The 15,430-nt window shown below is 34.4% G+C and overlaps 3 protein-coding genes across 3 annotated transcripts; 2 read left to right on the top strand and 1 right to left on the bottom strand.

The window, feature by feature from the left end:
• Nucleotides 1-674: 674 nt before the first annotated feature.
• On the top strand, nucleotides 675-5,283 carry LOC125216624 (sclareol synthase, chloroplastic-like). Its single transcript, XM_048118378.2, has 11 exons — nucleotides 675-775; nucleotides 860-927; nucleotides 1,024-1,205; nucleotides 1,556-1,653; nucleotides 1,720-1,922; nucleotides 2,314-2,423; nucleotides 2,513-2,611; nucleotides 2,767-2,982; nucleotides 3,098-3,239; nucleotides 3,587-3,832; nucleotides 4,890-5,283. The coding sequence occupies exons 1-11, from the start codon at nucleotides 700-702 to the stop codon at nucleotides 5,208-5,210; spliced, it is 1,761 nt and encodes a 586-aa protein (XP_047974335.1). The 5' UTR covers nucleotides 675-699; the 3' UTR covers nucleotides 5,211-5,283.
• A 1,789-nt stretch (nucleotides 5,284-7,072) lies between these two features.
• On the top strand, nucleotides 7,073-9,332 carry LOC125216879 (sclareol synthase, chloroplastic-like). The gene is made up of 8 exons (XM_048118661.2): nucleotides 7,073-7,148; nucleotides 7,237-7,304; nucleotides 7,387-7,565; nucleotides 7,933-8,030; nucleotides 8,098-8,300; nucleotides 8,759-8,868; nucleotides 8,942-9,040; nucleotides 9,113-9,332. The coding sequence occupies exons 1-8, from the start codon at nucleotides 7,073-7,075 to the stop codon at nucleotides 9,330-9,332; spliced, it is 1,053 nt and encodes a 350-aa protein (XP_047974618.2).
• Nucleotides 9,333-11,139: 1,807 nt separating this feature from the next.
• Nucleotides 11,140-14,064, bottom strand: LOC125209050 (hypothetical protein At1g04090-like). Its single transcript, XM_048108637.2, has 2 exons — nucleotides 13,659-14,064; nucleotides 11,140-12,928 (listed from the first exon to the last, which is right to left on the bottom strand). Exons 1-2 carry the CDS (start codon nucleotides 13,777-13,779, stop codon nucleotides 11,367-11,369), a joined length of 1,683 nt encoding a protein of 560 aa, XP_047964594.1. The 5' UTR covers nucleotides 13,780-14,064; the 3' UTR covers nucleotides 11,140-11,366.
• Between the last annotated feature and the right edge of the window lie 1,366 nt (nucleotides 14,065-15,430).

Raw genomic sequence — 15,430 nt, 5'->3', positions numbered from 1 at the left:
TATATTTAGGCCCTGTCTTAAAATTTTTATTGACTGATTATTATTAGTTAATTACTACTATTTGAATTAGAATCTATTTATTTATAGTTAAAATTTAATAAGGCGAAATGTAGATACATATGAATTCTCCATTATAAACAATTTACACGTGCTTTATACCTGGGCATAGAGCTTAGCTTACCATCAAAATAAAGCTACCTATACTGCTAAGAGCTTAAATGAAATGAAATTATATAGATATTAGTTCTAATTTTCATATACATTAAGAAAATCAATATTATTTTATTTAGAAAATACTACAATTTAATTAAATGCACTGATATACTAATAGTACATATCATTTGTAATACTAATAACGAGTAAAGTCATTTTAGCCTAGCATTAAAATACATAAAACATCTTACTCGTTATAGCACTTAATTTTGACGAGAAAAGAAAGACAAAAGTCTATCATAAACTTGACACTTTTTTGGAAATAAAAAAATAAAACCACAATTCAATGCATTACAATGATCTTTAAACTACATAGACTTATAGTTAAACTGGTCCGATCGATTAAAACATGAACCGATAGCTTCATTAGCTCACTTATCGGTCAGACTTTTAAACACTTGCATTGCCTATATATATCCACCAACATAAATAAACAACAATCATCCTCATCGTCATCGCCTCCTCTTTCCTCCCCGGTCACTATAAATGTCGCTCGCCTTCAACATCGGAGTCGCCCCTTTCTCCGGCCACCGAGTTGGGTGTTTGAGCCCAAATTTTCCAGGTCCCATTTTAGACGTTAATTATTGATGATTTTAATTAGCATAATTATATTATGTTTGCTGATTTTATCTTATTTCTTTCGTAGACAAAGGATTGCGAATTAACATCGCCAAAAAATCATGTGTCACCGTTAAATCCAGCCTTACTACAACAGTAAGATTAAGATGCAAACTCAAAATATTGTTTTGTTCTTATTTGATCAAATTATGTATTTTTGATACAAAAAAAATTAAAATGCCCCTATTTTAGGATTTGTTGGGGGAATTAAAGAAGAAGTTGAAGAGGGAAGACGATGATTCTCGAGCAGCTGCAACTGTAATTCCACCTTCGGATATACCCTCGAGTCTATGTATAATCGACACTCTCGAGAGACTGGGAGTCGACCGACACTTCCAATCTGAAATCGATACTATACTTGAAAACGCATATAGGTTAATTACATAAATAAAGATTGACATGGAACATTTTACTAAATTTTATTCGAAAATATATTTTTAAGTAATTCACATCATTATAGAAGCTTAAACTATTTTATTTATCCCAAAATCATAAAAATATAATTACTTTTTGTAAATTGATGTGTTAATTATTTGGGGAGATTGTAAGATTCTAGAGATGATTTTTAGATTTTATATTTTTAAGTATGAATATTTGACAATGTAATTGTTTTAAAGAAATTAATTATGATTTTCATATGATTAGTAAATATTAATTGTAATATTTAAACAGTGTAAGTTCTTAATATTTAAATCCTTTATATATGAAGCTTTTGAATACACAGGTTATGGCAAACGAAACACAAAGTTATATATTCAAATGTCACTACCCATGCCATGGCGTTTAGACTTCTTCGTGTGAAAGGATTTGAAGTTTCATCAGGTATAGTTTGACAAAACATGCCAAAATTCTTTCAACCATGAACAATTTTTTTCTTGATTTCTGCAGAGGAATTGGCTCCATACGCGGACCAAGAGCACGTTAGCCGGCAAACAACTGATGTGGCGATGGTTATCGAGCTTTACCGAGCAGCGTACGAGAGAATGTACGAAGACGAGAGCGGTCTTGAGAAAATACTTGCTTGGACCACCACATTTCTCAAGCACCAAATTCAGAGTAACTCCATTCCTAACAAAAAATTGCACAAACTGGTGAGTCTTGTGTTTTTTTTAATGAAATTAACTTGCATTATTTGTTTAAATGGATTGGGCCAGCCCAACCCAGGTCCGGTCGAATTGAGGCCTAATGCGGCCTATACCCATTTCTGAAGTAAGCAGGGCTAGGCTAGTCTTTTTTTATATACTGCGGTGGTATTCGATTTCCAAGATAAAATAATACCAAGATACAATATATGATTGAGTTGTGAGATTATTTAAGTCATATCCCATAATTATTCACCTAGGATTGAATTCTGGGATTGGATCTCATGAACCAGACATCTCCTGTATGTCTGGGCTTAAGCCCACTTATCAAGTGAATCTGGTTTGGGTTAGTTTGTACAATCTCATTAACACCATTTTTCTTTTGTTCTCTAAATTGAAGGTGGAATTTTATTTGAAGAACTATTATGGCATAACCAAAAGAATTGCAGTTAGACGAAACCTCGACCTATATGACATGAGCTATTATCAAGCTCTAGCAGTTTCAAACAGGTACAACATTGTAAGTACTAATAACTTTCAATTTGTTAGAAGCAATTTTTTAAGACACTAATAGAAACAGGCTTTGTTCTTTGTTTTAGGTTTTCTAATCTATGTAATGAAGATTTTCTAGCATTTGCAAGGCATGATTTTAATATTTGCCAAGTCCAGAACCAGAGAGATCTTGAGCAATTACAGTGGTATTTAATATTTAAAATTTCCTTTCAAATAAAGAATATATATACTATTTATTACTAATATATAAACTATACCTTTGGCTCCTATGATTTTATATTCTTTTAATTAAAATTAAATATCTAATTCAGTTCATATATATTTAAATTATGCAATGCAGGTGGTATGAAGATTCTAGGTTGGACACATTGAATTATGCAAGAGAAACATTACTCATTAGTTATTTTATGGTTTCATTAGTTATCGACGATCCTGAATTATCCTATGTTCGTATAGCCTTTGGCAAGTGTTTGGCGCTAGTAACAAGTTTAGATGATATTTTCGACTTTGGTGGTTCTCGACTAGAATCTTACAAAATCATAGAACTAGTGAAAGAGTAAGCTTTCTTGTTCTTTTAATTAAAATCATAAAATGGGCATATGTTCAGGACCAGTTTTGGGGTGTAATTTTAGACTTTTGGCCTTAGACATTAACTATTTCGACTCGAACAGATGGAAAGAGAAGCCGGTTAGAGAGTGTGGTTCTGAGAAAATTGAAATCCTTTTTAAAGCTCTGTACAATACAGTAAATGAGATCGAAGAGATGGCTTGTGTCGAACAAGGACGTAATGTCAGAGGATTTCTTGTTAAACAGGTACTCCCTCCGTCCCAGATAATTCGTCCAGTTTTCCATTTCGGTCCGTCCCACATAATTTGCCTCATTTCACTTTTATCATTTTTGGTAGTGGACCTCACATTCCACTAACTTTTTCAACCCACTTTTCATTACAATTCTTAAAACCCGTGCCCGATCAAAGTGACCCGAATTATCCGGGACAGAGGGAGTATAATTTTATACTTTATTTATATTAATACTATCGATAATCATATTTTTTTCATTTTCGGCAGTTCACATAAATAACTTAATTAATAATGAAACGACATTGCATAAAATATCGTGTCAAACATAAAACGCCACGTTTAATTCTTTTGGAATTGCAGTGGTTGGAAATGCTTTTAGCTATGAAGATAGAGTTGGATACATGGTCAGATGGCGTGCAACTAAGCTTCGATGAGTACATTTCTAAATCGTGGATGTCAACCGGTAGCAGAACTGTACTTCTCATGTCGTCACTATTCCTCGGTGTAAAATTATCTGATGAAATGCTTGCAAGTGAAGAGTTGAGTGATCTAGGTAGGTATGTTTCCATGGTTGTTCGGCTGCTCAACGACATGGCCACTTTTGAGGTACGATCTCTCTTTACATAGCGACATGGCCACTTTTGAGGTACGTCACTACAAAAACATGTCAGTTTACCGACGGAATTACCGATGGAATATTCTGTCGCTACGAATTTTCCCTTTTCAATCAATGTATTTTCCGTCGGTAATTCTGAAGGTAAATACATATTTACGGACGGCCAATTAATGTCCCACGGTAAAGAACTCGTCGGTAATTTTTTTTTAACTGACGGAATTACCGACGGAAAGTACATTAATTAATTAAAAAAGAAAAATTTACCGACGGAATATTCCGTCGGTAATTCGTAGAGAAATATTTCAGTCATTGCGATAATTTTTCTAATTCCGTCGGTAAACTGACATTTTTTTTAGTGTACGAAGTGGATTGAATACGGTTATTCCTATTTTAGGAAATGTTTTGTTTCTAATGGGACAATATGGAAATAATAGTTATTTAAATCATAAAATTTGTCAAATTTTTACTCGGTCGTTTCGTACACTAATAAGACAATGGAGAAAAATATACGCAATTCATCCGCGATTAGGAGTTTCGATTGCAATTTTGGTTTGTTCGTGATTACGAGTCTTAGTTCATTTTTACTATAAATAGTTGGTCTCACGTTCAACTAACTCATTCAATTCATTTTTTTTATAAAACTAATAAATAAAAAGGGATTCACATTTAATTTAATTATTTCCATGCACCCCGTGTCAAAAGGATTAATTTCTTAAACTAGTCTACTTATGTTTTTAAAAGCTTTTTGTTTTCTGTTTTAATTAGAGCTGTACTCCCTCCGTCCCCGATTAAGAGTCACACTTTTCCATTTCGGTCCGTCCCTAATTAAGAGCCACACTTCATTTTAACCATAAATAGTAAGTAGGTCCCACATTCCACTAACTCAATTCACTCACATTTTATTTTAAAACTAATATAAAAAAATGAATTTCACATTCCACTAACTTTTTCAACCAACTTTTCTTTACATTTCTTAAAACTCGTGCCCAGTCAAAGAGTGACACTTAATTGGGGACGGATGGAGTAATTAAATGTGTATTCTCACAGAGGGAACACAATGAAAATAAAGGAGGATGTGTGAGCATTCTGATTGCAAATGCTGCGAGAGCTGGAAGAGTTATGACAGAAGAGGAAGCTATTGCAGAGATAAAAGAAATAGCTGGTTACAATATAAGAAAACAGATGCAGATTGTCTACAAAAATGATACTACTACCATTTTCCCAAGAAAAGTCAAACATATATTTTTGGAGGGATGCAAGATTTTTTATTACTTGTATTCGGGCGGCGACGAATTCACTTCTCCACTGCTACTCATGGAAGATATGAAATCTTACATATTTGAACCTCTACCACTTCCCAATCAATAATGGTATTTACATATATTTGATAATAATAATTCAAGTGGAATTGATGATTTTCTTCTGATGCACCAATTGTTACTGAATATCCTAAAATAAATCAATATTTACCATATCATTCTCTTCATTTCTCGACTTTACCATATCTGCTCATTTCTCTTACTTTACCAATTTTTTCTTAATTCTCGTGTCAACATTCTCTTCATCTCTCAGCTTTACCAAATCATTCTGCTCATCTCTCCGACTTACCAACTTTTTCTTAATTCTCGTGTCATATCTATTGCTAATATTTTTATAGGACGGAGGGAGTATATAAAATCGTAACTTTTAAAATTTTCGCAATTGTTACTCAATATATAGACAAAATAGAAACTGATGTGGCACAAAACCATGCTGGTTTTCATAAATCAATATTGTTTTAAACACTCAAAATAAAGTGATGTTCATTTATCTAAAACAATGTTGTTTTGTTGCCACATCATATTTGATTTTGTCACGGTATTAATTATTTTCAATTTTAGCCATTGTAAGACAATTGAAAATTACTAAGTTTATATCCTAATTTCAAATGTAATGGGATCAACCAATAATAGGAGTAAAAATTCCATGGTCTAATTTAAATTACAATTAAAAGTTGTTATTTACATGATAATTATTCCTTAATTAAAATTTGGTAAACAGACTTTTGACTTTTGAGTAAATGCACTACGATGTACCGTTATTGAATAGGAACGGCGAGCAGTCCAAAATTAACTCCATATACTTGTGAATAAATAGCCATTACCAAAATTAGAAAAATCGGAGCACTGGTTTAATTTAATGATTATCCAAAATGGAAAATTAGATTTATTTAGGCCTAATGTAACAGCAGTAATAAATTATTCTCAATCACTATTTGAATCGCGCACCAAAAACCCTGTTTTAAAATTTTGTTGATTATTATTATTATTATTAGTTAATTAGCAAGTGGAGTACTATTTTAATAAGAATTTATTTAATTTTTGTTAAATTAAAGTTTAATTAGGGGAGATGTAGTATTACTACTATTTATCTAAATAGATATGAATGTCCATTATAAACAATTTACACGTACTTTATATATGGGCAAAGAGGGAAACATAGTGCCTAGCTTACCATCAAAGTAAAACTACCTACCTAAGAGCTTAAATTAAATTAATGTAATTTATATAGGTATTAGTTCTGGTGGACTAAAACACAATCGTTAAGTATAGATTGTACAGTAATAAATATTTGAATCAATACACATACGTAATTAACTAACATACTTTCTTAGCCCTAGAATATTAGTCCCCTTTAATGTTCATATACATTAAGAAAATCTATAATTTTATTATTTGGAAACCACAATTTAAATGAACTTATATAGTAGTACGACTAATTATCTACATATCATTTTTACTAATTATAATGAGTATAGTCATTTTAGTCTAGCATTAAATTACATAAAACATCTTACACACAATATAGTACTCTTATCATACACTTGTCACTTATGGAAATAAAAAAATAAAACCACAATTCAAATATATAACTTGCATTATAAAAAACTTAAAACAATATACAATCCTTAAATATTAATATTTCTTACAATGGAGTATAATTTTCTTTTTATACTATAACTTAATATATACCTCTTACCTTTTACATTATATTATTTGATAATTAATAATTGTACTTATAATTAAACTGGTACGATCAATTAAAACATGAACCAATAGCTTCATTAACTCACTTATCGATCAGATTTGTAAAACATGCATTGCCTATATATATGTATCCACCAACCTAAATAAACAGCAACCATCCTCATCGTCATCGCCGCCTCTTTCCTCCCCAGCCCCGAACTATAAATGTCGCTCACCTTAAACATCGGAGTCACACCTTTCTCCGGCCACCGAGTTGGGTGTTTGAGCCAAATTTTCCCAGGTCCCATTTTTAGACGTTAATTTTTATTGATGATTTTAATTAGAATTTTTATATTATGTTTGCTGATTTTATCTTGTTTCTTTCATAGTCAAAGGATTACGAATGGCCAAGGCCAAAAAGTCATATGTGACCGTTAAATCCAGCCTTACTACAACAGTAAGATGCAAACTCGAAATCTTGTCTTGTTCTTATTCGATCAAATTCTGTATTTCCATATAAACACATGTCCCAATTTTAGGATTTGTTGGGGGAATTAAAGGAGAAGTTGAAGAGGGAAGGCGATGATTCTCGAGCAACTGCAACTGTTCCACCTTCGGATGTACCCTCGAGTCTGTGTATAATTGACACCCTCGAAAGATTGGGAGTCGACAGACACTTCCAATCCGAAATTGATACTATTCTTGAAGAGACATACAGGTTGGCAAGGGCAGACACATAAATAAAGATTGACATATATATTCTATGTTTTTTAAATTTTATTCAAAAATATATTTTTTATTCATCTATTTGTGTCCGCCAAATGGACCATCATACAAATATAATATCTCGAAAGTTTCACAAAAATATAAGTAGTATGATTATTTTTGGTAAATTGATAGGTTAACTATTTTATTAAAAATTTAGATTTTATATTTTTAATTTTATTATGTAACGAGATTATGAACTTTCAATTCACTAGTAAATATAATTATAATAATCCTACTACTATATAATTATAAAATAATAGATGTAACTCGTGCACCTTAATTGTGAATAATTAAAATAAACTACGTAAAATACACAGGTTATGGCAAAAGAAACACACAATCATATATTCAAATGTGACAAGTCATGCCATGGCGTTTAGACTTCTGCGAGTGAAAGGATATGAAGTTTCATCAGGTAAAATTTGGCAATTCTCTCACTTAATTGATGCACATGGACAATTTATTTTTCTCGCATTGTGTAGAGGAATTGGCTCCATACGCGGACCAAGAGCACGATGGCCGGAAAACAGCTGACGTGGCGATGGTTATCGAGCTCTACCGAGCAGCGTACGAGAAAATGTACGAAGACGAGAGCAATCTAGAGAAAATACTTGCTTGGACCACCACCTTTCTCAACCACCAGTTACATAGTAACTCCATTCCTCACAAGAAATTGCACAAACTAGTGAGTCTTGTGTTTTTTATAAAATGAACTACTGGTACTATACTCTCTGCGTTTCTTCATAGTTGAGGCGAAACTTTTCGGCACAGAGTTTTGGAAATGAATGTTGGGTGTGTTAAATAAATAGATAAAAAAAGTAAGGGAGAAGGTAGATAGACGAATAAAGTATAAAGTGAATAAAGTAGAGACAATAAAGTAAGAGACAGAAAAAAGTTATCATATATAGAAATGACTCAACTATAAATGAACGGAGACAGTATTATTTTTTTTAATGGGTTGGGCTGACCCGACCCAGGCCCAGTTTAACTGAGTCCTAACCCATGTCTGAAGTAAGCAGGGCTAGATTGGTCTTCTTTTTATGTATGGGCTGAGGCCCACTTATTAAGTTAGTCTAGTTTGGAATATTACACCTCGTATGATAAATTTGGCACTGATTTTTTTTTCGGTTTTCTAAATCCAAGGTGGAATTTTATTTGAAGAACTATTATGGCATAACCAAAAGAATAGCAGTTAGACGAAATCTCGACCTATATGACATGAGCTATTATCAAGCTTTAAAGGCTTCAAACAGGTACATTGTGTAATAATTTTCAATTTGTTGAAGCAAATTTTCAGATACTAAGTAAAACAGGCCTTTGTTTTAGGTTCTCTAATCTATGTAATGAAGATTTTCTAGCATTTGCAAGGCATGATTTTAATATTTGCCAAGTCCAGAACCAGAAAGATCTTCAGCAACTACAGAGGTACTACTATTTAATATTTAAATTTTCCTTTCAAATAAAGCTAAGTGTCCTAATTTAGTTCATATAATGCAGGTGGTATGAAGATTCTAGGCTGGACACATTGAATTATGGAAGAGAAGTATTAGTCATGAGTTATTTTTTGGTTTCATTAGATATCGACGATCCTGAATTATCTTATGCTCGTATAGCCTTTGGCAAGTGTATGGTTCTAGTAACGAGTTTAGATGATTTTTTCGACTTTGGTGGTTCTCGACAAGAATCTCATAAAATCATAGAACTAGTGAAAGAGTAAGCTTTCTTATTCTTACCATGTTGTGTTCCAATTTGAGACCTTTGGATTCGGATATTAACTACTCACCGACTCGAAACAGATGGAAAGAGAAGCCGGTCGAAGAGTATGGTTCCGAAAAAATTGAAATCCTTTTTAAAGCTCTATACAATACAGTAAATGAGTTTGCAGAGATGGCTGGTGTCGAACAAGGACATAATGTCAGGGGATTTCTTATCGAACAAGTACGTGTATTATTTAACGAGTCCTCTTATATTGCTTATAGTCAATCGTCCTATTTTTTTTAATCAATCATAAATAACAAGTTATTAACTTAAAAATGAAGACAAAATATAAGTTTTGAATCTTGATAACATTAACTCCAAAATTGCAAGTTATCTCATATCTATTGACATATTTCTTAAAATTGAAAACATCACTATTCTGCATTAATCCAAGAAAAACACTGCATAAATTTTTTGGAATTGCAGTGGTTGGAAATGCTTTTAGCGATGAAGATAGAACTGGATACATGGACAGACGGCGTGCAACTAAGCTTCGATGAGTACATTTCTAATTCATGGATGTCGACCGGTAGCAGAGCTGGACTTCTCACAACGTCGCTATTACTCGGTGTTAAATTATCTAATGCAATGCTTGCAAGTGAAGAGTTGAGTGATCTAGGTAGGTATGTTTCCATGGTCGTTCGGCTTCTCAACGACATGGCCACTTTCGAGGTACGACCTCTCTCTACGATGGTCAAACAAATTCATAACTAGTCAATCTATCGAAATAGTTGATTATCTTTATATATCGATCTAATACTTTTAACTATTCTTCTCTATTTCTATTTTTATGGGACGGAATGAATATTTTGTTTACAAACATTATGGATTGACCAGACTCTAATGTATATTGGCACAGAGGGAACACAATGAAAATAAAGGAGGATGTGTGAGTGTTCTGATAGCAACTGCTGCGAGAGCTGGAAGAGTGATGACAGAGGAGGAAGCTATTGCAGAGATAAAAGAAAAGGCTGGTTATAACATAAGAAAACAGTTAAAAAAAGACACCATTTGCCCAAGAAAAGTCAAAGATATATTTTTGGAGGGATGCAAGATTTTTTATTATTTGTATTCGGGAGGCGACGAATTCACTTCTCCACGGCTACTCATGGAAGATGTGAAATCCTACATATTTACATGTAATAATTAATTCAAGTAGAATTGATGATTTCCTTTTTATGTACCAATTGTTACTGAATATCCTAAAATAAAAGCTAAAACATTATAGTACTACTATTTTTTAGTATTATCTGTAATTTAACAGAGAGGCCTGAATTATTATTTGTGAAGTACTACTATTATACGTAGAGTAAAGACCAAAATTGATCCTGAACATATGCTCATTTTACGATTTTGGTTCTAGACATTATCTTTTGAATTTTCGCATCCCAAACATTTCAACTCGGATCACAATCGGTCCAAAACTAACTTTTCCGTCAAATTTTAACGGTCAATGTTTTTAATCCTGATTTTGACCAAATTAAGTAGTTAATTATGATTACTAACTCCCTTATTCATCACCCCATTTGCATATGTTAGGAAATTTATCTTGCGTCAAAATGTGGAATCCAACCACCTCTTGATATAATTAGGGAGTTAGTAATCATACTTAACGGCTTAATTTGGTCAAAATCAGGATTAAAAACGTTGACCGCTAAAATTTGACGGAAAAGTTAGTTTTGGATCGATTGTGATCCGAATTGAAATGTTTGGGATGCAGAAATTCAAAAGATAATATCTAGGAATAAAATCGTAAAATGGATATATGTTCAGAATCAATTTTGGTATTTACTCTTAATACTTATGAAATCCAATATACAAATATAGTAACTTCCTTCAGCCAAAAATACAATGCTACACACAATGTTACTCCAATAGTAACATAATTCTATACACAAGAATCCCATCTTATCCTACACTTTCACATATCAAAATACACTCATTCAGAAGCAGAAAATCACCATAAATCTGCAGATTTGTAGCATTCAAACCATCACCTCTCATCTCCCAACCAGTTGTCCTTCTCCTTCGGCCCCGTCGGCCCCTCCTCCCCGTAAAGCTCCGTCGGAAAAAGCTCCACAAAGCTCTCCACTGAAAACCTCAGAAAAAATGGGAGGTTGTTCAGTATCTTCTCCAGCTCACTCCCTGAGCTGTACACAACAGTTGGCCCCCATTCCCTCATATACTGCAGCCACGCCGGCTCGACAACGATGTCGCCGAGGTACTCCGCAGCCACGACCCGATACCTCGTGCTAGAATCGACCGAGTAGTCGCTCTTCGCACACTCGTTCGCTGCCCCAACCCCGAGCGTGGACGAGCCCTGAATGTAGCACCCCTCGTGGGGGAAACTCGCGTGCCCGTTCCTCGATGCGTACACGGCGGGTTTGTTCCCGTCGATGAACTCGAGCTCGGAGGCGTCCACCCACCGCCCCCCGCTGTGCTCGGAGTAGTAAACGCTCCAGAGCTCCCCGGTGAAGTTGCTCACGCGGAGCGTGTAGTGCTCCCAGTCGCCCACGTGCTCGCCTATCGCGTTGAGAGGGAAGCTGAACGACGCGACCTGGATCGTGGCCGGGCCGTTGAAGGGGCAGAATATCCACATTGCAATGTCTGTGAAACTCCCCCCTGAGGCTGGCTTCACATGAACATAAAGCTCTGCTGTTTCGATACAACCCGATTTCACAAACTCGTGCCACTTCTCTTCCGACGGGAGATCGAGCCAGAACTCCCCGTCGTTCCAGCCGCCACTAGGTAAAATCGAGCCGCGGGAATCAATCTCCACTCCTTTATCCATCCCATCTTTGTACAGAAGCGAACCGTTGTCAAAAAACCAAGAAACGGACGAAGGCAAGTAAGCCTCATCGGGATGGAAGTACAGAGTCGGCCCGTAGTGGTGGATCAGCGCGTGAACTTGCTCAAGATCCGGCATTGCATCCAACGAAGCATCGAGGTTTCTCAAGCAAGCAATGCTCGAGACCTCACCACTGTCATCCCTGCTGCAGTAGAACGTGCCAACGGGAATGCTCCTACAGAGCATCCCTCGCTCACACGCCCTCGTGCTCCACACATAAAACTTCCCACTCGAAAAGATCGCTCTCCTATCGAATAACACCTCATCAACCTCACAGCTCGCAGTGAGATCGCCTCGGACGCATCTCACTTCCTCAACATCAGGCTGTCCCGACTTCGCGGTGACCACGAATCCCATAGCTTTGTACCCCTGTGGTGCATTTGGAAGCCAAATGTAGCCACTTCCATCGCGACGAGTGTCCTCACTCCACACCAGACTGTAGCCAAGAGGCTTCTCGAGAGCCGGGGAGCTCGATTCTTCACTTGATCTACATTTTGCAGCAAGGACATAGCCCCTCAGTCTCTGATCACTCGGCTGACAGTAGTGACCGAGGCTGAAATATCCGGCTGGAACGCCACTAGGCCGGTAGAACGTGACGCCACTAGCCGACCCGAGCAACGGGGTGCAGCTCCATATTTTGTCAAACTTAGTGATCTGAGCTACTTCTAGTTCTCCTAGGCCAATTTTCCCAGTTGCAAAGGCTTTACCTATGAAAGCAGAGAGTTGGTTTAACAGCATTAGTTTAAACATAACAAAATTTGATCTTTTATTCACATATGCAGTCAAATTTCTTGTCCATTTCCAAATCATTGCTCAAAGCCATCTAGTTCTAGAGTTTAAGTTGAAATAGTTGAACATTTTAAAGATTCCTAATTCATGAAAAAGGGCAAAACAAATCAAGATTATAAACTTTCTTGCTCTTTAACTATGCAAGATAAACTCTTTGCCTCTTTCAAACAAAATGACTAAAAAATTGTCTTTACCAAAAGATGCTAGTGAATGGTAATACACATGCCAAAAACATGATTTTCAATAAATATTTTATATTTGAGTTTTCGTGCAGACTCCAAACTCCAAGATATTTTTCCACTCCTCAAGAAATTGACTTAGTAAATAAAAATGAAATTTCACTAAAAAAATCAGCCACACAAATTGACCAAGTCCACACACTGCCAAAATAACAATTTTTTCATAAGCAACATTCATAACTGAAATGAAAATATCTTTCCAAAGATTTAATGGGAATCAGTTTTATCAATCTCTCAAAAAAACAATTAGTTAAAAAGAAAAAGGAAAGTAGCCATTATTTTGCTCAATCATAAACAACCCCAAAATCTACTCAATTTAAAAACAGGAACAAAAATTTCCAACAAAAAATCAAGAATTGAAGTTTTTGGGGAAGAATTTTTGACCAAATTAAAAATATCAAGAACATACCTTTGGGCCATTGTGGAAGAGGCTGAGGCAGAGAAAAAGGCTCTGGTTCTTGAAGAAGCTCTTCAAATTGAAAATCATCGAAGCAGGATGATCTGCAGCACTCCCACAATCCAGCTGACATTTCTCTTTTTTAATTTCTTGAAAAATATGTTCAATCGAGCCAAGATTTCGTCAGCAGAGAGGCAGAGACCGTTATTGCTTTTCTCTGAGAGAGCGAGAGAATCTAAGAAGCTAATTCATAGATTTCAAGAATTCAAATTGGGGGATTGTCAGCAAAGGGAAGAGCGATTAAGTGGGAGGTTTTGTATGATTGTTTGTGGGAAGTTCGGTGGAAGACGGCAGAGAGAGAAATGAGTAGTTGAAGAGTTGCGTTGAATAATATTTCAGCGGTTGGCTGATGGAATGAAATTACCGATTACAAATAATAATATTAATAGTAATAAATTCTAGCAATTTTGCATTGCAAATTAAAAATGTGCAATAATATCATAATCGAATTAAAATAATAAGATTCCAATTTTAGGGTTTATATTTGTATGTCGTTATTTTTCTATTAATTATTATTGGTGATAATATTACTCCCACTGTCCCACTTTAGGAGTCCCGGTTGAGTTTGACACGGGTTTTAAGAAATATAAAGGAAAGTTGGTGAAAAAAGATAGTGGAATGTGGGTTCTACTTTTATATATTAGTTTTATAATAATAAAATGTGAGTGGAAAAAGGTGGGTGGAATGTGAGACTTATTACTAATTATGGAATATTCCAACCGGGACTCCTAAAGTGAGACACCTAAAAGTAGTAAACCGGGAATCCTAAAGTGGGACGGAGGAAGTAATAAATAGTAATCTTCTTCTGTTCCATAGTAGTGAGGTCATTTTGTCATTTTGATACGTTCTATAATAGTGGAGTCATTTCCTTTCTAGTAAAAAGTCAACACTTTTTTTTTTCTGATTTAATTTACTCTCTCTTACTTTATTCTCTCTTCATTTCTCTGTATTTTTTTCATTTTCTATTTTCTACTTTATTATTTATTTTACTTAACTCAATTAATACAATTTTTATTAAATCGCATGCTGAAAAAAAAGACTTTCATGAGACGAACGGAGTAGTGAATTAGAAATCATATTTAGAAGATAAGTATATTTGATTGAATAAAAATAATAAAATATTATACAATCAAATAAGACGCAATAATACTACTCCATAAAATGAGATTTAAGTATAAAGCTAGAAAAGTTATAATTGGGGCACCAAAAAATGTGATAGATGTTCTCAAGTCCAAATTTAGATAGCATGCGATGCTTTTTAGGTTTACAAATAGATGATGCATCGTTTATCATGGTATCTTCTTATGTACTTCTATCCAAAATTAATGATGCGAAGCTATCAAACTTACCATCAAACTATTCTCCACAACTCTATGTGTAAAAAGAGTAAATTTTTTTACATAAAATAAAGAGTAAATTTTTTTACATAAAATAAATTTTAATGGTCTATCACGCTTATTTGTGAGTTGTGACAATGAAGCTTATTATATCAAAACCCTTAATAATTGAGAGATGAAGAGAGTTTCATGGAAGAATATTCAATTTGAAACCTTACAAGATGTTATTATTGATAATTGAAACAAAGTGGACAAGTTCTAAAAGAATATTCGATTGTACTCTATTCTTTATTCCATTTATGGCAATGTTTGTATAAGCATCCATTAAACTTTAATTTTATGAGCTCATTTTGGTTTGTCTTATAGTGAAAAAAAGAGTTATAGGAA

Source organism: Salvia hispanica, chromosome 3 (assembly GCF_029641045.1).
Source record: "Salvia hispanica isolate PSC_SH4W2 chromosome 3, Shi_PSC_v1, whole genome shotgun sequence".
Classification (NCBI taxonomy): domain Eukaryota; kingdom Viridiplantae; phylum Streptophyta; class Magnoliopsida; order Lamiales; family Lamiaceae; genus Salvia; species Salvia hispanica.
This window is presented reverse-complemented; position numbering and strand designations above follow the sequence as displayed.